This window comes from Drosophila ananassae, chromosome 2R, assembly GCF_017639315.1.
Source record: "Drosophila ananassae strain 14024-0371.13 chromosome 2R, ASM1763931v2, whole genome shotgun sequence".
NCBI classification, from domain to species: domain Eukaryota; kingdom Metazoa; phylum Arthropoda; class Insecta; order Diptera; family Drosophilidae; genus Drosophila; species Drosophila ananassae.
Window position 1 is genome coordinate 26,459,577 of NC_057928.1, and position 22,103 is coordinate 26,481,679.

General features: G+C 47.1%; 5 protein-coding genes across 6 annotated transcripts; 1 reads left to right on the plus strand and 4 right to left on the minus strand.

Moving 5' to 3' along the window:
• Window positions 1–1,359, minus strand: LOC6507561 (probable serine hydrolase). Its single transcript, XM_001955881.4, has 2 exons — window positions 1,192–1,359; window positions 1–1,088 (listed from the first exon to the last, which is right to left on the minus strand). The coding sequence occupies exons 1-2, from the start codon at window positions 1,213–1,215 to the stop codon at window positions 78–80; spliced, it is 1,035 nt and encodes a 344-aa protein (XP_001955917.1). The 5' UTR covers window positions 1,216–1,359; the 3' UTR covers window positions 1–77.
• A 138-nt stretch (window positions 1,360–1,497) lies between these two features.
• Window positions 1,498–2,941, minus strand: LOC6507560 (probable serine hydrolase). The gene is made up of 2 exons (XM_001955880.4): window positions 2,785–2,941; window positions 1,498–2,723 (listed from the first exon to the last, which is right to left on the minus strand). The coding sequence occupies exons 1-2, from the start codon at window positions 2,806–2,808 to the stop codon at window positions 1,719–1,721; spliced, it is 1,029 nt and encodes a 342-aa protein (XP_001955916.1). The 5' UTR covers window positions 2,809–2,941; the 3' UTR covers window positions 1,498–1,718.
• Window positions 2,942–3,701: 760 nt separating this feature from the next.
• LOC6507559 (serine hydrolase-like protein) lies at window positions 3,702–5,415 on the minus strand. Of its 2 annotated transcripts, none has more exons than XM_044714537.1 (2): window positions 5,024–5,415; window positions 3,702–4,727 (listed from the first exon to the last, which is right to left on the minus strand). In XM_044714537.1, exon 2 carries the CDS (start codon window positions 4,651–4,653, stop codon window positions 3,814–3,816), a length of 840 nt encoding a protein of 279 aa, XP_044570472.1. In that variant the 5' UTR covers window positions 4,654–4,727; window positions 5,024–5,415; the 3' UTR covers window positions 3,702–3,813. The 2 variants fall into 2 exon arrangements, with proteins under 2 accessions (XP_044570472.1, XP_001955915.2); XM_001955879.4 differs by having other exon boundaries at window positions 3,702–4,761; window positions 5,024–5,414.
• A 10,507-nt stretch (window positions 5,416–15,922) lies between these two features.
• On the plus strand, window positions 15,923–17,614 carry LOC6507482. The gene is made up of 2 exons (XM_001955878.4): window positions 15,923–16,307; window positions 16,368–17,614. The coding sequence occupies exons 1-2, from the start codon at window positions 15,989–15,991 to the stop codon at window positions 17,519–17,521; spliced, it is 1,473 nt and encodes a 490-aa protein (XP_001955914.1). The 5' UTR covers window positions 15,923–15,988; the 3' UTR covers window positions 17,522–17,614.
• A 1,336-nt stretch (window positions 17,615–18,950) lies between these two features.
• On the minus strand, window positions 18,951–21,828 carry LOC6507558 (probable serine hydrolase). Its single transcript, XM_001955877.3, has 2 exons — window positions 21,563–21,828; window positions 18,951–20,140 (listed from the first exon to the last, which is right to left on the minus strand). The coding sequence occupies exons 1-2, from the start codon at window positions 21,611–21,613 to the stop codon at window positions 19,103–19,105; spliced, it is 1,089 nt and encodes a 362-aa protein (XP_001955913.1). The 5' UTR covers window positions 21,614–21,828; the 3' UTR covers window positions 18,951–19,102.
• Window positions 21,829–22,103: the final 275 nt, after the last annotated feature.

Genomic DNA, 22,103 nt, shown 5'->3' on the forward strand with positions numbered 1-22,103 from the left:
TTTAAAGTTTAAATTTCAAGCACAGCTTGATTATTTTAATACATATTGGTTCGGAAAGTGGCAGCTACATAAATGAATCACAGTTTGCTTATCTTCCTTCGTTCGAAAAACCTCTCCTGCTCCATTCTCCGCTGCCTGGCACTGATCTGCACCTCCTTTCCGTTCAAAGACCACGAGGACAGAGGCGGGGGCCGGTGGTGGCGCAGGAAGGGCACTATATGCCGGGCGCACTCCTCGGCGGCGTGGAGGTGCAGGTGATGGGTGCCGCCTTCCACCTCGTGGAACTCAAAGTGGGGGTTGTTCTTTCGCAGAATGTCGAAAATTGGAAAGTTGCGCGCCTCCACAAAGGGCGAAGCTCCGCCTTTAATCACCATGTAGGGTTTTTTCCGTATCCGGCCCGCCATTTCCGCGGCCAGTCCATTGTCGATCTCCGTGGTGTGGTAGAACTTCACCCGTCCGTCCCTCGAGAAGTAGAACTGGTCCGGATACAGCTGCGACTTGGTCACCTGTCGGTACAAGAGGTGCTGCGCGAACTCGGGGGCAACCGAATTATAGCTTCCTTTGGCGAGGACGTTGCGTAGCCGGGGCAGCGAGTAGGAGGGCGGCTCGTGCAGGTTAGCCTCGTCCTGACGCTCCTCCTCCACCAGATGCTTCTCGAAGCCCTCAGAAACATACTCCAGCTTGTGTCGGGGGCTCTTCATCACTTTGGGCAGCAGAATGTCCAGTGATATGACCAGGTCGACGGTGTGCGGAGCCAGGGCCGTATAGATAAAGCTTATGATGCCGCCCAGGGAGTGGCCCATCAGAGACACCTTGGTCCACCCGTACTCCTTCATTACCAGGGGCACCAACAATACATAGTCATCAATGCTGTAGTGCATTCCCGGCGGCAGGTGAGAGGATCTGCCATAGCCCGGCAGGTCGATGCACAGAACTCCGAGGTAGTCGGGCAGCAAGGGAATCAGTCTATCAAAGGTGCCCAGATTGTCCAGCCACCCGTGGATCGCCAGGATGGGCCGCTCAGTTCGGTTGCCATACCAGCGGCCCGCTATGTGGCCCCAAGGCACGGCGATTTTCACAGCCTCGCTCTGGAAAGAGATTACTTTAATAGTAGACTCTATGGTTATCTCACTGGGAGCGTAAACAAAACAAAATAGTGCCAGCTCATTCTTTATCTTGTGGATCACTCACGTCGCTGAGGGTCAAGGTTCCCATCCCGCTCAGAGGCTTTGTGAACTTTGCTCGACGCCAATTTGTAGACTGGCTTTAGTAATTGTGCCACCACTTCCCCTTCTATCTGGAGTATCTGGCCGCAAAGTAGCCGATCGTACTCCTCCAAAGTTCAGCGCTGACTAACTTGTAGTGTCATTCCCCATGCTTTTAAAAGCCAAAGAGAATGGGTTGGAGCGAGCTTTTAAGAGAGTAGGCCAAATGGGCTTAAAGAGAACACAACATTCTTTATAAGAGTGTGCACATATTTTTGGGTCGTCTTTTGGATTGATATTTCAGTTAGCGTATGTTTTATGCGTTACTTAAAACTTAATTCTAAATGAAATAGTATTTTTTTTCTAATCTATACTGTCTTTTCCAGCGGAGGTGATGGTAAAATCGTCTCCTCGTTCGGCGATTAGCGCAGGTCAACTTCTATAGTACAATAATCTCCAGATAAGGCGGAACCTTGGTCGACCAGCCAGTAATCGGACTATGAACCACTAGCTTCATAGCTTACTGCGCTTCTTATTGCCCCAGCCGAAGAAGCCGTTTCTCCGACTTTGCACTTTGTGGCTCCGGACCTCTTCTCTTCCGCTCAGTGACCAGGAAGTGAGGGGCGGAGGCCGATGATGCTGGATGAAGGGCACTATGTGCCGGGCACACTCCTCGGCGGCGTGCAGGTGCATGTGGTGGGTGCCACCCTCTATGCTGTGGAACTCGAAGTGGGGATTGTTCTCCGCCAATATAGATATTGGTCCCTCAGCAGGGACCCGAGGGGGAAGATACGGCGACAGGCCGCCCTTGATGATGAGGAAGGGCTTTTTTCGGAGCTGCCTGGCCATTTCCACAGCGAGTCCTGGGTCGATGTCGATGTAGTGGTAGTGCTTGACTCTTCCGTCCCGCGAGAAGTAGTACCTCTCGGGATACAGTTGCGACTTGATCACCTGCCTATGTAGCAGGTTCGGGGCGAATTCAGGGGTCACAGAGTTGTGGCTGCCTTTGGCGAGAAGGTTCGCCAGCTGAGCAAAGGTGTACGACGGTGGTTCGTGTAGGTTTCCCTGATCCTGACGCTCAGCCTCCACCAGAAGCTTCTCCAAGCTCTTACCCATGTAATCTATATCCACGCGCAGTGGAATCAAGATGTCCAACGAAATGATCATGTCGATGGTGTGTGGGGCTAGTGCTCCGTAAATGAAACTCAGCACTCCGCCCAAGGAGTGGCCCATTAGGGAGACCTTCTTCCAATTGTACTCCCTCATTACTCTGGGAATGATGTAGACGTAGTCGTTAATACTGTACTGCACTCCCGGCGGCAGGTGCGAAGATCTGCCATGGCCCGGCAGGTCGATGCAGAGCACTCCGATGTAGTCGGGCAGCAGGGGAATCAGCCGGTCGAAGGTGCCAGAGTTGTCGAGCCAGCCATGGAGTGCCAGGATGGGCCGTTCCGTCCGGTTTCCATACCACCGACCCGATATGTGGCCCCAGGGTGCGGGTATTCTCACCTCATCGTACTGGTCAAAAGGATACACAATGAATAAGAGTACCATTAATATTTCTACCCTCCTCTCTCACATCCTTTAAAGATAAAGTTCCCATTCCGTCGAAGATAAGAGCATTTATTTTTAATCTTGGTGGTTGAGCTGCTTGTCTTTCCGTCTCACTGCGGTAACCACTTTTTCTGAACTAAATCATACCAATGGTTTCTGATTCTGGTGCATCTATAATATGAGAGTACTTTTTTAAAGAGAAGTACTTCCAATACTGAAAGCTCATCGACAAATCTTTTCCCGCCAGTTCATGTTATATCAACCACAATATAAGTTGAATGAAAAATGAGCAACTTTGTGTCAAGCACTTGCATTAAATCGCAGATAAAAATCAATGAGAAAGCTTTTTAAACTCTCCCAATAAGAAAGTGAGCATCAAAGCTCACTTCTCTCATGAAGATTATGTGCACTGCAAGAAACTAACAGATCTTATAAGCAACCCACAAGAAAATTGGACGAAAAATCTAAAAATATATATTGTTCCTAGGTAGTCGATACAGAAATCGTTTAAGGTATTCCGTTCAAAAATCGGATAATTTTTGGAAAAGATATAGCCATCGCTGGGGTCCACATAGCTCCTCCTATGCATTCTTCATCACTTTGGAAAAGGACACCCCAGAAAATGGGACTAAAAATCTAAAAAAAAATTTGTTTGTAGATTTTGATGCACATTGATGGAGAATCGATCTAGAAATCGTTTAAGGTATCCCGCTCAAAAATCGGATAATTTTTGGCAAAGATATAGCCATCGCTGGGGGCCGTATAGCCCCTCCTATGCACTCATCATCACTTTGGAAGGGGACTCCCCAGAAAATGAGACTAAAAATCTAAAAAATAATTCGTTTGTTGATTTCGATTAATGGAGAATCGTTCTACAAATCGTCTACGGTAATTTAAGGTTTAAGGTAAGGTTGCCACCATTTATAAAAGTAAATCGAAAACTTTTTTGGACCTGCCAAGCATTTATTGTTTTGATTTGTTTTTTAACTTCATGAACATTCTTTGTTTTGGTGTTACTCTTTAATCCTGAGAATATGAATTCTTTCAATTAATTTCACAGCTTATTTTTTGTTAGTTTTTTATCTAAGCCGATTTTATTTGGTCCGGAACGGTGAGTTCGAATGAAAGGTGCAATGTATTGGGCGCATTCTTCGGGCTTCTGAAGATGGACGTGGTGACTGGCGCCCTTAACTTCGTAGAACTGGAAATTGGGATTGTCTTGGGACAGAATAGTCATGGCTTCATCGCAGTTGTGCCCCACAAACGGCGAGAGGCCTCCCTTGATGATGAGGTAGGGCTTCCCCCGAATGCGTTTGGCCATCTCCGCGGCCAGTCCAGGCTCGATGTCGAATATGTGGTAGAACTTGACGCGGCCGTCCCTAGAGAAGAAGAGCTTGTCTGGATATATTTGGGACTTGGCGACCTGGCGGTGGAGCATGTGATCGGCCAATTTGAGGGGCACCGAATGGTTGCTGCCCTTGTCGAGGGCCACTCGCAGCTGGTTGAGGGTGAATGATGGAGGCTCCTGCGCGGAATCCACCTGACGACCCTCCTCTGCCAGGCACTTTTCGATGTCCTGGGTTATCTTGCTGGGATTTGTGACTCTCCGAGGCAGCAGGACATCCAGGGAGATGATCAGGTCCACGGTGTCCGGAGCCATGCTCGCGTACATGAAACTCATGACGCCGCCCAGAGAGTGCCCCATCAGGGAGACCGTCGACCATCCGAACTCCTTCATTATCAAGGGGATGATGTAGACGTAGTCGTAGACACTGTAGCAGATCCCAGACGGCAGACGTGATGATCTTCCGTGCCCCGGCAAATCGACGCAGAGCACTCCCACAGAGTCCGATATCAGGGGTATCAGGCGATCGAAGGTGCCCAGGTTATCCATCCAGCCGTGGATGGCCAGAATTGGTCTTTCCGCTCGATTCCCATACCAGCAGCCGGAAACGCACCCCCAGGGCGCTGGAATCGTTACATCTATGTAGTTCAAAGTACACTAAAAGAATATTTTGTCCAATGAGAGAGTTTATTTTGGGGCCCAAAATAAAACAAACAAATACTGGCAAAAGTTTTGCAAAAAACAAGCAGATCTGATAAGAATGTACCGCTCATATGACCGTGACCGCGCAAAAACATAATCATGTTTATAGCTTTGCCCTGGAAGAGGGTACATTAGTGTGGCCTTGCAGTTGGACAAAATATCATTATGAAATATAATGATTTTTTGAAAATTTAAAACCGAAGCACCTTTTACTTACATTTGATGCAAGGTTCTCCATACCGACAGCAATCTTGTGTTGTTTTTCTTAGGGTAGTTGAACTCGAATATCTGCTCTATGACTCTATATCGGTAGCCTGAAGGGTGAATTTATCTCCTTTTGCTTATTTAAATTTTACTTTCGAATAGGGACATCCAATGGCAATAACTCGCGATTGTTACTCCCAATAGACTCGCTCAGGCAACTCACGTCTCGACGCTTGGACGCCTTTGATTCAACTAATCTGCTTCGCTTGCTCCAGCCGTAAAAGTTCACTTTCATTTGCCAAAATTCTGAGATAAGCAGTGACGCCAAAAAATGGAAAAAAGTTTGAATCAATAAAAGTTCATTATCGTTGCTGACGACTTCCCTGCTTTTTACGAATTTTTCTATGTTTAAAGGTAAATCGGAGACCTATAGCTCCCCGACCTATCGATGTCTGCAGTCAGTAAACTCTTGTGGTTTTTTGGGAAAGTGTCGATTGCTACATGATTCCCCAATCGCATTGAGTCCATTTATGCCCATATGTTCCCATCGATGCACACGGGTGCGCTGGCATGACCAGGAGTGGATGTGCTTTTGGTCCTTTTTTAAGCGTTTTTTTAAAGGTTTGTACGTGCTGATTTCATTTTGTGCCACTGCTTGTAGTGACCTTGTTTTTTTGTGGGAAATCTAATCGCGACTTTCAGTTGTTAAATTAGGATACATCTCCATTAAGTTTTGAACAAAAACCCAAAACACTGAATGCCATTTCCATTTCTGGTTGCCTTGAGACCTCTTCCTTCTCGGCTGTGTCGCAAGTGTGATTACCTTCCGCTGTCATTCTCCTTCGCTGCACTGACTTCTACACCCGATCCAGCCAAAGGGGCTAGGCTGACCCCTAATTTGCATTCAACCGAGCTTCCTATAGCATTTCAATCGTGTGTGCAGGAGGCTGCAACCATGATTTATCTTTAATTTATGTTTCAGTAATTTATCATGTCTGCTGGGGTCATGCCAACATTTCATCTCCTACATCCCACATCCTACGAGCAGCACCACTTCTGGGCCATTTCCCCTGGCACTAGCTCCCTGGTCCCACACCTCTTAGCCTCGCCATGCAAATTGTCTTGAGCATTCCCCAAAGTGAAAGTGCCATTTCACAGGCGGAAGGCGCCCGCTTCCCCTCCACGAGAACTGGGTGCGTGTGTATTGGCCTTGAATCCATAATTTGCCTGTCAACGGCAGCAATGTCGTTGTCGCCGTGGCCCAAAAATGTGGCCCAAAGTGTGTTCGTAATTGAGTTCAAGCATTTGGAAGCCAATTATGACTTCCACATTTTCACCCACTTTTCGCCAAAAGCAGCCGCTCCTTTTGTGCTTTTCTCCTGCCAATCAACCGAGTGGGGCGTCCGTTGCCATCCTTTTCTTATTCCCTTTTTAATTGCCTCTGCCACTTAACATATGCAAATTAAATTTAATTTTTCTCCCTTTAATCAATACATTCTTTGACCCTTTTCGGGTCGCCATCTCCGGAAGCACCTTGAGTGAGAAAACAGCTCACCTTCAGTTTGATAAATATTTATGATGGCCAATGGACGTGGTTTTGGTCAAAGGAACAAAGAAAGGGTTGCCGGATGAAGAGAGTAGGAGGAGAAAAGAAAATAAATAAACAATATTCTGGAGCACTCGCAGGAACTCTGCGCTATCAACTCGGCAACCTGCAAGCCAAGTGTGTGAAGCCCCAGAAGGAAAAAGCTTGAGCCGGGGATCAGCTTAACAAAAAAAAAAAAACGGCCGGAAGTCTCAAACTGATACGCTGCAACGGGGAAAAAATAGTAAAATGGATGATGGGTGAATGGAAACGACTGGAACGACTCTATTGTCAGTCCAATTCTCTAGATTATATTCAGTTTTTGTGGGGCTCAGCCATTACTACTTATACCCTTCCAGTAAGGGGTATCGAAATAGTGAGTGAGTGGAGTGAGCAAATACCCTCCCAGGCTATTAAGGATATAGGTTGCTACTTTTTCCCGGAATTTCTTTGGAGGAAAGTGCGGTAAAGAGCCCAAACAATAGGGCCGGGAAAAAAGCGCCGGCAGCATGAGTGTGTGTAAGAAATTGCATTAAGAAATCATTTTCGTTGAAGGCTTTATACTCCCCATCCGGGAGAGACACTTTGCTTTGGAGGACTCACTGCTCGGAGTCTAATTCAAATGAATTATTTGAGTCAGAAAGTTTTTCGCTGGGCATGCGGTTATAACAACATTTCTTTGGCTAGTGAATTTGGCTATTATATTATATAAGCCAGTGGGGTGCATGCGTTTGCATATGCATGTGGCTGGTGTCCGCCTGTGTGTTCATATAATTGTGTTTCCTCTAATTATAATGCAGAGCTGGAAATTTGCATTTGAACACATTTACATGAAGCTTTGCAGGGCAGACCCTGCACTACCAGCTACCACTAGCACACCAAAATAACAATTAAAAATTCCTGAAAATTACGTATGTAAACCAGAGCTTTGTGGCATGAAATTTGATGCTGCACTTCTGATTCCCTCATCCGCCTTTATTAATTGAAAGGTAAAGCATTTGGGGCTTGTAAGTTTGGCAAATTTCAGGAGGAGTTCTGTAAATTTCACCATTTCTAAATAGATTTGAAAAGTGTATGCTTTCAACACCTTATCCCATATGACATGCCTTTTAATTTTTGTCACAAGATCGTTAATAACATAAACAGTAATGATATATCATGTCAGAAAACCAGAGTCTGTAGTTACAACAAAAATGCTACGCTCCAGGGCTCATTATCCACTTGATTTCCAAGGTCACGCCCGTGACAAAGCCTGCTATGATTTATGAACTTGGCCCTGCTAATCCGCCCCATTGTTCCACCTAAGCATCCAATTGTTTATGTTGATATTCAGCTAATCAAGTGACCAGCGCGTGGCTCTCCGCCCCAATCCCGATAAATTAATTAACCGCATAATTTATGATTGTTGCCACAATGACTTCGGCTTTGCATTTTTTCTTCGGGTTCGCTTCACTTTCTTCCGTTTGTGGCCTTATTTATTAAATTGTGGCCAAATGTTTCCTCCGGCAGTTCATAAATAAGTCGCATAATTTATGCATTGTCATATATTGACTAACGGCAGTGGAGGAAGCCTAACTCCCGAGAGTCCCCGGGACAAACCGATTGTTTACACTCTCGAATCGAAAACTCAATTGCCTGGCACTCAATTTGCATCGGAGGCAGCACGGAACGGAACGGAAGATTTCATAATTCAAACTCTTCGATTTATGGCCAGCTGGTGTTTTCTGGCATTCTCGGGAGGGTTCATCGGGGTCCCCCAGCCAACAAACCCATCCAAACACGACGCACTTGAGTCTACTCCCTAGCAATCATAATTTACGGTTCCCGAACCCCAAAAACGCACTTCACTTGTGCGTAATGCCAAGACAATTGTGTGCACAAGCTGCAGACAGGAACTGCCAGTCCACAGGGAGAAAAAGTTTCAATTTTGGATTTATTTGGCCGAATTACATGGAGCTGAATAGGACTTTATTTTGTGATTATCTCGCTTAACTCGTGCCTTAACTAATACCTCTTATATTAAATCTATTTTGTAGACAGAATCTCAGTGCATTTCTCTGGAAAAGCCACCCACTTCATCCTGCCCAGCTGCGATTACCCCTTCGACCGTGTGTTGTTACCCTATATCGGATCTTGTCTGGCCATAAATTTCCGTTTTTGGTTAACTCCTGCAACTGCTGCTACCAACTTCCGTAGGTGGCAGGGCGTAGTTGTATGCCCCGGGTAGAAATGCACAATAATCCCAGGAGGGGCGTGGAACGTGTGACTCTCTTGTGGGCCTCTAGTGTTCTCCGAAATTAAACTGGCCCCAGCATTCTGCTGATCCTTCGTCCGCAATTGGAGATTGCAGTTGAAAAAAGTTTGCCGTTCAAAGTTCACTTTTTGATTCGGTTTCCAGTGTTGTGACATTTGCAATTTATCTATAAACCTACATATTCTCGGGTTTGTGGATGCGGCTGTTTGCGGACGCTCTCCGAGAAACTTTCAACATGTTGGCCGTAATTGAACTCTGAAAAATGTCACAAACACAGCTCAAAGCGGTTCTCTAATTACAATCTGGCATTGGTTCATTGTCTCTGTGGAATGCGGACAGAAATTTACTGGCTTATTTCTGTTTTAATTGAGCTCGAGTAACTAACCGAACCATAAATCCATTGACGGCCTTTCGGCGCAAAGCAAAGTTGCATTTCGTTTCGAAATGGCAACTGGCTGGTCCTCAAATATTTTCCTCTTTTGGCATTCATAGTTTCTGCCGAGCGATCCGGCAAGTTTTCTAATTAAAAACAAATTCATGCATCCAATTTGCATGAAATTCAATTAAACTTTTTGTCTCCGGTTGATCTGATATGTTCTCGGCCTTCCTGAATTAATCATACGCACTGTTGTCTCTGATACTGTGTGCCAGCAATCAAGATTCTATCTAAGCCTGACAAGCTCACATTAGTTGGAACAACTATCCCCTTCCACCACAACTTGATGGAAAGAAAAAGGATAAAAAATGGGAGAAAAAAGGCGAATAAATTAGTGGGCGAACGGCGCCGCAACCATTCCGAGTTCGGAACGTGCCACAGTGGCGGGAAAAAGTTGCTGCACGTCCTGCAGTTGCATCCTCCAGATTCGGTTTGGCTGGCTGATGCCTCGCTTTGTTTATTTGTGTTTGCATTTGCATTTACTTTTATTCCACTTTCTGGCTGCGCTCCTTGGCTCGTTGCGCTCTGTTTGCCGATGGCGATGGCCGTGTAATTTCACTCAAAAACATCAACATCAAGTACGAGCAGCAGGAACTTTGTTTTTTCTCCGTTTATTTCCACTGTTCGCTCGCCGGTTCGTTTATTTTGGTATCAATGTAAATTTTAATTTGTTGCGCAAATATTTTGTTACTCAAGTGAAGGGTGAGGGCGGCCTCGCTCCGGACTCAATGTGGCAAGACAAGACGCGAGGATGCTGCTCGCTAATTTGCCTGCAAAACATGTGGCAAATTGCTCCCAGCACTGAAGCGCAAAAAAGTAAAAAGATGGACTAAATGTGGAGTGTTACGAATACCCTGTAATGCAAGATCAGAATTGGGTCATGCCCAATAGGTTCTGCGCTTCAAAAGAGAACTTTTAAGGATGTTCTGGATATTAGCCTAAATGCCATAGGATATGTCCACTTTCGATCAAACTAAAAGTTTCCAGTCCGCTTTTTATTGCCTGAAAAAAAGTTTTAAAAGCGAAATAAACCAAAAGGCGCAGCGGCAGGACTTCCTCTTTGTAGAAGCATGTGTGTTGCCAGCAGGAACATGCAACAAATTCCTTCAAAAAGTTGCTTTACTTTTGATTGTTGGTGCACGTTTAAGTGCAGAATGTAAAGTTCCAGGCCGAACTTGATGGCAACTAAGTAAGTGGCAAGGCATATCCACGCATGCCACATACAGCCTTCCCGGCGCCTCTCAGCCCCGAGGTCCTGTCAGTCGTGGAACATTTCCCCCTGTCAGCGAGGGTTTTTTAATTTTAACTGTTCACTAAGGAAACCAAAGCCGAAATCTTGAAAAAATTATTCTTTAACTTCTTCGAGAAGTAACTTCGCTAAAATCAGATTCAACTGGGCCTGATAGGACCGAAAAGTGTTCTTAGAAGAAGCCTTTGAGTGGGTTTTTTTCAGTGTTTTTCTCAGTTATCCTTCTCCTTGGCGACAGTTGCAAAAGTGACGATGACAGGCAAGGGGTCTTTGCCGTCATCGGGATTGAGTCTGGTCATGTCAGGCACGTGGAGGCCCCTTCCTGGGGTCCCTTGCCCAGTCTAGACAGCACCCCATAGTGAACTAAACAAAATTTTCCATTTGAAATGCACATCTAATCCAACATGTGCTCCCCCCTTAAATTCCTGAAAGCGACAGAATTTAAAAATTCAGTCTACTGGCGGAAACTTAAATGAGCATTATTCCTATCGCACATCTCTTTCGACATTATTGTTCCGGGGGCTATAAAATAAATAAAATTGAAAATTTATGCAAATCACTGGAACGGTCCATGTTCTATGGGTATGCCATGTGGAGCGGCAAAGTCGAATGGCAATGATAATGTCGGCTACACCAGAAAGGAGCAGGATACGACAAGGAGGACGCCGAACGGAATATGTTTGCATTGAGACAAGAAGTTAATTTAGGGAATCGTAATGGCAGAATGTCTTCTGGGCCTGAGCAAGCCATTCCACATTGTAGAACAGATTTAAAAATAAGCTGCGACCTTGTTTATAAGAATGCTTGGATGGCTTGGATCTGATTAATATTTTGAAACTGGCTTTAATTTGCTCTAAGCAATTATAATAATTCAACAGAGAATCGATTCCAATTGGTCTTGAATAATAGAGAACTTTAAATGTCCATTTCCGGGCGACTTCTCCCGACCTGCTACGTTACTTTAAATGTAAAATGAGCTTCCGTTTGGCCAAATTGCGGAGGACCTCCTCCCAATCGGAGACATCTCTCCGTGTAACTGGAGTGGCCAAGTGGAATCCCAAAGGCAAATAGAATCCGGACGCGGAATGTCCATCCATTCAACTTATTACATAATTAATAATTATAAGAGATCCCCGGAAGCATGAGGCGCTGGCCAGAGTATTTTAATAACCCATCACGTCACTTGGCCCACTCAAGTTTCCACTTACCACAGGCTGCCACATGGCCGGCCAGGCACGGCAGGAGGCCCGTAGCTGAGGGGCGGCTGGCCGACATCAATGTGTGAAACGTGCTAATTGCGGCAGCTGTGCAAATGTGTGTTCGTCCGGCCATTTGATAGTTGACCATCATTTTGATGGCCCGCAAGGAGGAATGCTGGAAATTTGAGGCCGGCGTTCTAATGTGTGCGGTCAGAAAAAAAGGATAATTGCCAAGGACCACAGTGGCAGAGCGGGGAGAGTAAGGAAAGTGAAAGTTTTGCATAAATGGCCACTCGTCTTCTGGGCTGAAGTTTCCAAACTACGCAAGTGGGTGAGTGAGTGCGAGTCGTAAAAAATGGCAGTGCCGCACTCATGGCTGCCGTAACACGTAATGAGATACTTCAAAATGATGTTATTGCTTTATTTATAGCGCTGCATAAAAGGGACAAAAAAACGGCGAGTTTTGAGCGCAAAAAAGGAGCTATCTCCGACATAGGTTTTTGTGGATTTTTCGGGTGCGTTTTCAGGCTTCATAACCTTTTTTATGCCCACGTGGATGGTCTGTAGTTTGGTTTCCATTTCTGTTTTTTGCGCCACCGCTTGTCGCACTTTTACAGCGTTTCTTGTTTATTAAACTTCATCTGTCACACACGCTGGAGTACACTGGAGAAAACTGGGCTTTAGGAAATTGTTTCGAAAAAAAAGGATTTATAAACAAAATAGTAAGGATGAATTAAGAACAGTTTGTTTCTTAAACACATCTCCCAGAAGGCAAAATAAGACATTGCTCCTATATTTCTCTCTGTTCTACGAATGAAACACATGGGTGGGACAACAAATACCTATCCATCCTGATGGGTGCATAAATCTTATCTGTTGGCAAATAAAAGCTGCAGTCAGGACCCCCTTTGTTGCCATGTTTTTCGGGATGGCGCGTCTTCCTTCGGCCGGTTTCTGTGTCGCGACTTGGCGGGTAGCTCCGAGGTAACTTGAGTAATTGCGGCGGCTTCCTGTGGCATTATTTGACTGACACTGTTTAGATAAAAATAATTCCCGTTCATAAAATTATTCATTGCCCGCTGTTTGATTAAAGGCTAGCCGCCCGGCAGATAAAAGCGGAGAAGAATAAACGATAAGGAAAGAGAGCCCGGAGGAGATGAAAATATGCTTCCTGTCGGTCGGTCCTGACTGACTAATAATCCAAACTGACTAATAATAGATGAGGTCACGTCGTGGACTTGGCTGGCTGGCTCCGTTTAACAGAAAAGCGTTTCTGTAGCGAAATTTTAATTGAAAGCTAATACCAGAGTAAGGATTTTCGCCGCTTGCTCAATAGTCGGCAGGACGAACAAGGGCGTCAAAGAGCGAAATTAATTAGTTTCAATGCTCCCTTTAATTTGGCGCTTCTACACTCGTACTTCCCTCAGCTGCTGCCTCTGCTGAGCTCCCTCATGAAAAATTAACACACAAATCGCATGGGGCAGACATTTAAAATGCACTTTGTTGCAGCTGGATTGCATAAAATTATCGCAGAAACGAAAATGGTCAGCGATAAGAACACTAGAAGCTACGAACCGAAAAGGACTCGACTTCCGGGGCACCTTGCAAAGATAAATGTTGGGAATGGGCCTTAGTGACTTTGCAAACCAAACCCATTGTACAAAGAGTGTGAAAATTCAGAGCTCTCAGGCCGCCAACCCTCTTACCACTAACTCGTACTCCCCCAAGAACAGGGTATCGGATAATGCTTTCGCTTTGACTCGCATCCGATTGCTTAAAGTGCATCAATTTTAATGCAAATATGCAGCAAGCAGCATTAACTTTGGCTGTGCTCTTAAAAATTTGCATAATTGTTGAAAGTCAGGCAAAAGGCGCCACAACTGGTCCGCCTCGCCCGCCACTTTCCACTTGCCACTACAATGTCCGCATGTGTGTCCGTCTGGCACACAGAATGGGTGAAAGGCGAGGGAAACTTTAATGAAAAACGTCCAGCACTTTGCACAATTAACGATTTTTCATGATTTTCTCCGACCCGCACTGCCCGCAGGCAATTTGCATAAATCAGTGCAAAGTATCTGTGACACATGGAGAGCACGTAGGTGTGGTGCCAGTGGGTGTGGGCGGCAGCTCCCACCTCTCCCCCTGAAAAATGTTTACACATTTGCAAATGTCTGAAGGTCAGAGGCGAAGGGGCGCCGTGCAACATGATTTAGGCGTTTGCCGGCTGAGTAATTGTTGTGCGGCCGTTCCGTGGCCCACTAGCGCAGCTTTAATTTAATTTATGCAGCACCCCCTAGCCCAACAAAAATAACAACTGCCAAGCTCGCCAGCAACAGGAACAGCAGCAGCAACAAAATCAGCAACAATAACTGCGGCGGAAGGAGCCTTCTCCGCCTTGTCGAGGGCCACTAAGTGGCCGCTTCAGCGAAATTAAATGCACTTCCCCGCTCTGAGCGCTTGTCCGCGTCAACGCAGTTGTGAGCCTTTGAAATGGGGTAGGAAGGGGTATACCAGACCCGGAAATGGCATTAAAGCCGAGTAAACCCTGGGAATGATTTTCTCGGGCCGGATTATGTTGGCTTTTCCGTTCGCTTTTGAGGAGTAAATAGGAGCCAAAGGATAATACCATCCAGACTTGTATGGAGGTATCTCCCAGAACGGATCCTCCCGTTGCCCCACTTTCGCAAGCATGCCCCATGAGAGGGAAGGCCCTTAAATTATATTACTAGCCATCAACCGGTCGATTCACGGCCATTAGAAAATAATTTCATTTGCTATTATTTACGCTCGCTGCAGCTTGCAGCTGCCCTTCTAAACTGAATTTATTATAATGGCCGCACAATGTGTTTAGTTTTATGGCCCAAGACGTGAAATGTTTATGCAGCACCGCCACGGAGCTTCTAGACTGCACTCGCCCCGGACTCTGGACCTATTTAATGCGTAATTACAGCACAAATCTTGTTGAGCTCCCGAAGAAGTTGTGGGTGGTGCCGAGGAAGAGGATGAGGCGAATGGACAGACACCCTAACACTCTTCCGAAAGTGGAGAAGCAAGGAGCAGTCCTGAGAGGCAGCTTAGCGCTTGCTTCATTGAATTCATAAGCGTCTCGAAAAGTAAATCCTCGTGAACTTTGGCAAAATCCCCCGCCAGCAGCAACAAGAAAGGATGCTGGAAAAGCCAACTAGAAAAATCTGCCAGATAAAAAGCTATGAGGTAAACCAAGGATTTTCTATGCTTCCCTGTTCTCACTCCGCCAAAGGGGACAGCAACCAGGCGGGTCGTCAAAAGTCAATTAACTGTAACACTTGCAACACAACTTGAACTAATTAGCGCTGTGCTGCAGCCTGCAGGTGAAGAGGCGGGCGGACACGGATGGTCGGGGCGGTCGGTTTAGTTTGGTTTTCACTTTTTCGCGAGCACCTACCTCATCAGCACCTCGAGGGGCAAGAACACACAAAAATGTGTAGCATGCTCTGGGGCTTGCGGTAAACTAGAATGCACTTAGCGTCGGGCTTTAAATGAGGACGAAACTAGGAGTGTGTGGGTGTACTAGAGCCCCTACGAAAGTGTGTCATGGACTGGATGGAGATGGAGTGGGTTCAATCCGGCTTAGTTGGGGCCAAGCGGGCCTTAGTTGGTAGATGGATGACACTTTTAGATAAAATCGAGTTCCCTGCCCTGTGTTCTCTGTGTTTAAATTCAATATGCTTTAAGTCCGCAGAATGCTAAATAGTTCGGTGTTCGCCCCAAAAAATTATCCAATCATAGAGGCAATCATGTCAAAGAGATATGAAAACTATTCAACTGACACCAATTGAGTAATAAACATTGGTTCGATAAACCATAATTATCGCAATGATTTAGTGCATGAGTATGGCAAAATACGTCCGGTTCATGGGGTATAGACCCCACGCAGACAATTATCCGCTTAAATTTAGCATTCCGCTCAGAGTTGTGCCTATAAATACCAAGATTTTGCGAGAAGCTACCGCTTGAGCCATATGAAAGTTTCTGAGTCACACCCATTTGCTCCATTGGGGCACATCTTCGTCGTCATTCCCTTTTAATTAGGGTGCCGCTTGTTCTGAGCTGCCTGCCTATCTTATCACCACTTTAAAGACATTCCCACTAGATGCGTTATCAGAGGCATCTGCCAGAGGTATGATAAGCTTCAATACCCAAACCGCGAATGCATCTCCATTCCGACTTTGATTCCCGCTTGGAGTAGATGTAGAGTAGCCCTCTTCCCGCCTGAATGAAGCTGCCCCCGATGGTGGCTGACGTGTGGAAGCGTTTTGTGGTCATGTTGTCGCTCCCGGATCTGCTAGTTCTAGGCTGCCTGTGGGCCAGTGGCTTCTCGTTCGGCTACTACATCAAATCCGCCTATGTGTACGACAATCTGTGGCCCCACTGGTACGCCTTGGTCGGGGGGATAGGAATTTCGGCCTTGGCAGTGGGCTGGACCCTCAGAAAAAAGAGGAGGCAGCAGTGCAGCTACGATCACTTCTACATCATCTTCTACGGGCTGTTGTGCTCGCTGATGGGCAGTTGCTTCATGCTTACCAGGCAGCTGGGTGAGTCACCAAACGAATCGTTTTCTACCTCCAATTTGATGCCTTCATTCGAATCTTTAGCTGTTAGCTACTACTTCAGTTTCGTGGGACTAAGTGTCCAGTACTTGGCGGGATTCAGCTACGTGAGTCTGCGGTGCGATGCCTCTGGATCCAGGCCCTCCAGAATAGCCTTTGCCAACTCCCTTTATGCCGGTGGAATGAGCACAGGCTTTGTGATCTTCAACGAGATGGAACCCCAAAGAAGTGGCCTTATTTCTTTGGGGATCAATCTGCTTCTGCTTTGTTTGGTTTGCCTGAACGAGCTGCTGCAGCACGTGGGGTGCATTAACTACAAGGAGTCTCGGGATCTGGTGTTTAACCTTCTCAACGAGGAGCGAATGGTCTTCTTGCCGCGCCAGGCGGTCCTGGCCCAGTTCGTGGGTCGCACCGACTACAAGTTGAAGGACAGTCGCCAGTGGCTAGTGCTGCTCCTGGGAGGATCCTTGGTGTGCCTGCAGAAGAGCTGCCTGCTGTTCTCGCCCACCTCTATGCAGTTGATGTGGGGCGCCACTGTTGGGTACCTCCAGCGGACCCAGCTGTTCATCCCCTTCGTGCTCTACGCCGGAGGCTGCAGCTTCGGCGCTCTGCTGCTGATGCGATACACTCCCAAGCTGGTCTACCTCCTCTCCGGCATCATCCAGGTAACCCTGATAGTGGCCCTCCTCTGTATCTTCGATGAGGACCGAACGGAGCACTGCTTTCCGTTCCTCTGTCTCATATACGTGACCATGGGGGTGCTGTCGAGCCAGGCTATTCAATGGCTGCTGGAGTACTCCCCTTTCCTCTACACTGAGCTGGCCCTGGCCTCGGGCTTCATCCTGCACCTAGTTGTCCAGGAGGGCTGCAAGTACGAGGCCTACGCCACTGACACTTGGATAGCTCTGCTCAGCGGGAGCGCAGTCACACTGGGGCTGACAGTGTTGGCCATTTCGGCTGTGCAGTGGCTGCAGCCGCACTCCGCCAGTCTCGTGGACGTCCGCAACCGCCTGTTGGGCATCCGGCGACTGGAGCCGCCCCCCGAGCAGACCCAGTTCTGGCACACCAACCAGTTCTTGGCCCACAACAAGCCCGCCAATCAGCTGGAGCCCGTGCAGGTGGGTCGCAAGCGTGTATTTCAGCAGTATCCAATCAGTGGAAGCGACATCACGGACAATCCCAAAGCAGACAGGTTCTAACCCATTACTGTCCAGTTAATGATTAATATTCTGTAAGCTAATAACATTTTTCTTGTTTTAAAAGTTAGAAAATAAAAGGTTTTCCATCGTGAATCTCCTCTTATTGTTATTATGAAAGGAATACCTCTCAAGCACTCGTAATATCTCCGGAAACTAATTCGCGCAAAGATGTTTTTTAATTTGCCATAAAAACTTTTTAAGCCGACAGGCATAGAAATCTGTTCCCTTGTATAAGCCTTTCTCAGGGATTATTAATTATTTATGAGCCGACATTACGAGTCGCTCAGCTCGGAACTCGGAAGAAATTAAATCCGTGGAGGAAACATGAGAAACTTCGCACCACGCGGCAGCCACGTTAATGATTTTTATTGATTTTTAAGCAAATTAAATTGTGCGTTAACCGCAAACTGAATTTATCATAAAGTCGCTTTATCAGTCGCCCTGCCAAGCCGTCCTCCGTGCCTCCCCGAGCTCCGGGCCCATGGCGGCATCCTTTGGCATGAATTTTTATTGCCAAAACATTAAACATTTATATCCGCTATCAATTTCGTAACGACGGAAAAGCGTAATCGCATCTCGGCTGTTGCTGCGGAAATTTTCCGGTTCTACCTAATTTAATTTACGTAGAAGAGCGAGGCCCGCCAACCGGATCCCGTATCCCGGATCCCACAACGTGCGATGGCAATAAAAGCGCTAAATTTGTTTATTTTTTCAAGCCTCGAAGGTCCGCAGGGGGTGTTCCATCCAGCCCGGCCGTCCCTTTCGGAACATTCTATTGGTTTTCGGTTCGATTTCGATGCTTTTCATCCGCCATCCGCTCACCCACGGGCTAGCCGGGCTTAGAGTGTAGCATACCTTCCGGCTCCTACCGAAAGTACTCCCACACATCCGTATCCGCACACCCATATAGCCGTACAGCTACAGCTCCTCCCGCAACGTGGATACACAACGAGAGGTGTCCGCTCCCGGCGCACGAGGTTCCTTTGTTTTTGCCTACCCATTGTTTTTAAGTGGATGCCGGCACATCCTTTGTTGCAGCACCATCCGGGCGCCAGGAATCGGGGAGCGGGCAGCAGTTCCGATCCCCTTATCACTAATGAAGTGGCCAATGAACTGTGTCCCCCAAGATTAAAGCGAAATTAAATGGCTAACCGAGAATTGATTGATCGAAAAAGGTGCGCACTGCGAGCATCCCAAAAAGAGGAGAAATAAATGGGAAAAATTATTTAAACCGATTTAGTAGGTTTCGGTTGGCAGCAGTTCAATATGTGGTGCGGTCAGGGGCTACCGGAGATAAAGGGAGAGCGGGGAATGTGTCTGGGGGAGTTCACCACAAAACCAAAAAAGGTATAACATTTTCAAACGTCACATAACGAATCTAAAGTCTCTACAGGCCATGCATTTTTTAGTCCTTTGGAAGGCCATTTAGTCCTTTGGAAAAGCTAACTGTTTAAATTTATTTTAATTGCGGTTATCTACAGGTTCATTACATAAGTGGGGCTTGTCTGAAGCATCACATTGGCTTTCTTGGGTCTCACTCAAATCGCACTGCTGGCTCAACTTCAAAGGTGCTGGCAGCAGCTATAGGTTGCTTTTTCTCTTCCTCCTCTTGACGTTTTCCGAGTCCTCCACCTTGAGCTTGAACTCCCTCACCGCCTCGGGCAGGTCCTCCCCCGCTTCCTCCGCATTTCCGGCGTCCACGGTCCAGGTCTCGAGGTGCGGAGGACGGTGGTGCATGATGAACGGGTTGATGACCGCGGCCACTCCTTCGGCGTTGTTGAGGTGAACGTGGTGGGTGCCCTGCACCTCGTGGAGTTCAAAGTGCGGGTTGTTCTCCCGCAGAATGGCAATCACCTCGTCGCTCTGCTCGTCAATGAAGTTCGATTCCGAGCCCTTGATCACGCAGTACGGGACATTCCGAATGGTCCGGGCCAGCTCCGCTGCGAAGGGGGGGCTCGTATGGAACTCCGTGTAGTACTTGCAGCGGCCGTCTCTCGAGAAGAAGTATTTGGCCGGGAACTTGGTGGAGCGGCTGATGTTGCGCGTCAGGATGTGGCGACAGTTCTCCAGGGCCACCGAGTAGTCCGAGCCCTTGTGCAGAACCTGCTCTAGCTCGGGGTACGTGTAGGCGGGCGGCTCCTGGCGCTTGGCATTCGCGAAGCGCTCATCCTCAAGCATGTATCCCTCGATGTTGGTGCGCAGGTAGTCGATCTGGGAGGGCGGCTTGCGGTAGCGGGTCTTCACTATGTCGATGCTCACCAGCATGTCGGTGCGGTGCGGATACAGGGAAGCGAATATGAAGCACAGCATGGCGCTCATGGAGTGGGCCATGAGGGAGACCTTCTGCCAGCCGTACTCCTCCATGACGCGTAGGATCACGCACAGGTAGTCCACAAAGTGGTAGGCAATCCCCTCGGGCAGCTTCGAGGAATACCCGTGGCCAGGCAGGTCGATGCAGAGGACACCCAGGTGTCGCGGCAGCAGCGGCAGGAGCTTGTCCCACGTGCCCAGGTTGTCCAGCCAGCCGTGCAGGGCCAGGATGGGTCGTACCTGCCGGTTGCCGTACCACCTGCCCACCACGAAGCCCCACGGCATATCGATGCGCACGTCCATTGGTTCCTGAGAGAAGTAACAGTTTATTGTAGTACATTATATAGCTTATTGGAGTCTGTTTATTGGGAAGCGGAGTACTAAATGGGGTGCTGGCTTCGCTGTTAATTGCTTTCGGTCGGATGTCAATCAGTTGATAGTTGTCCTGCCACAGGCTTACCAAGTGGCCCTTCGTCTGTGTGTTTTGGCAACAAGTCCAATTTGCATCCAGTGCTAGTGTGATATTACACTCGAGAAATCGAAACAGGAATTTATGTATCTATAAATCGGATTGAACTAGTATTTCTGCGATAATGTCGACTAATCTTTGTTTAACGTGCTATTACGCTTTTGTTTATAACTGATTAAAAATATGTTTCTAATGAGAATTTGACGAAATGTTTATTCTGGGGTATAAATCATACCTCAAGACTTAATCTTAGAGGTATACTTTGCTGACTAGTGTCACAAGGACATATAATTTGGTCCCTGATGCGTGCCAGTGCGTTTTTGGCCCATCCTCAGCCGTTTTGATCAATTGGTTCGTGTAAAAAAGTTGAAGCGGTTGTCAACCAAACGACCGGATGGAGGAGCTCCGGCTACGGGCCAGGAGCAGGTGTCGATTGATGGACAGGATGCCCCGTGGCGCCACGAGTAGCATGGCCGGCAATTTATCATCTAGTTTTTCCTTTGTTTCTGCCCAATCGATATGCCTTTTGAAGCCTCGTGGCTCTCGCTGGCTCTCCCCCCGCTGTGCAGCTGCCCGATGCGGCGGCACATGCAAACTCCAAAGTCGGAACAAATGGATTTTTGTAGTTCGGCACCGCAGAAAAAAGTTTGGCGCTCACTCGGCTTGAAAATTTCTACCGAATACTTCGAGTGTGACAGGACTATCAGAGGGAGGCGAACAAAGGAAATGGGGAGTGGAGCTGGGTCTGGAAACTTTTACAGCCTTCCTGGTAATGCCGCCGAGTCGACAATTTGATGAACTCCTAATGAGCTCGATAATCGAATGACAACAGGGGGAACTTTATAATTTTGTAGTCTGTGCTTGTAACCGACTGTGCCTAGGATAAAGCCATTCTGTTGTGTTGTTTTCACAATTTTTTTAAGACCTTGCTGGAAGTGCTGTAATTATTTTAGTATCATGTGGCTACGAATGTCTCGACGAGCTACTGGAAATAAATTACAAAGACACATTCCCGTCGGTAGCGAGTGATTTGCAGTAGACATTGACTTTGATTCCGCTACCACAACAATCTTATCACCTCGAAGAGTCCGAGCCGATAAGAATGCACTCCCCCGACCAAAGGTAGCGTCGAAAACGTGTTTAGTTTGTGGATTTTCGTGGGAATCTATTTGTGTTCCGATAAGCCCAGCGCCTGGCCCGATGTCGTGTTACATTCAATAACTATTTATGGCATAAGCTCCCTGAATCCCCATATCCATCACCTGGTCATGAGGCTCTGTGTGTTTGGTCCCGTTCTCCAAGTGCGACGTCATTGTGGAAGGTTGTTTCCCGCGAAAAGTGACACAATTTCTCTCTGAATCCGACACACGCGTGTCTAAACCCACAGAAACGGGGTGGGGGCGTAAAACTTTTCTATTTTTGTTCTAAATTAGCTAAATTAATAGACTACTAGCTGCAGACGGCTAGATGGAGGGAAGTGCTCGCTGGCAGAGCGTAAACAAAACTAAGTGTCGTCCAGCTAGTCACGGCGATTAAATCCCTCTCGGCGGCGGGTTGGAACTGAACTTTAATCAGGTGTATTCACATAGAGGGGCGACAAGTTAAGAGAGCCGCCAAAGAGTCTCTATAAACAGAGCAGTCGAAAAAGATCCGAGCTTTTTTAATTGCGATAAAATAAAAAGCTCCAGAGACTATAGACATGGGATCTTGGGGGTCAAAGTTTACACTCTGTTTACTTTTCAACAACATACAATTGATAAATAAATAAAGAATCTTTGCATTACACGCCAATAATAAAATTCA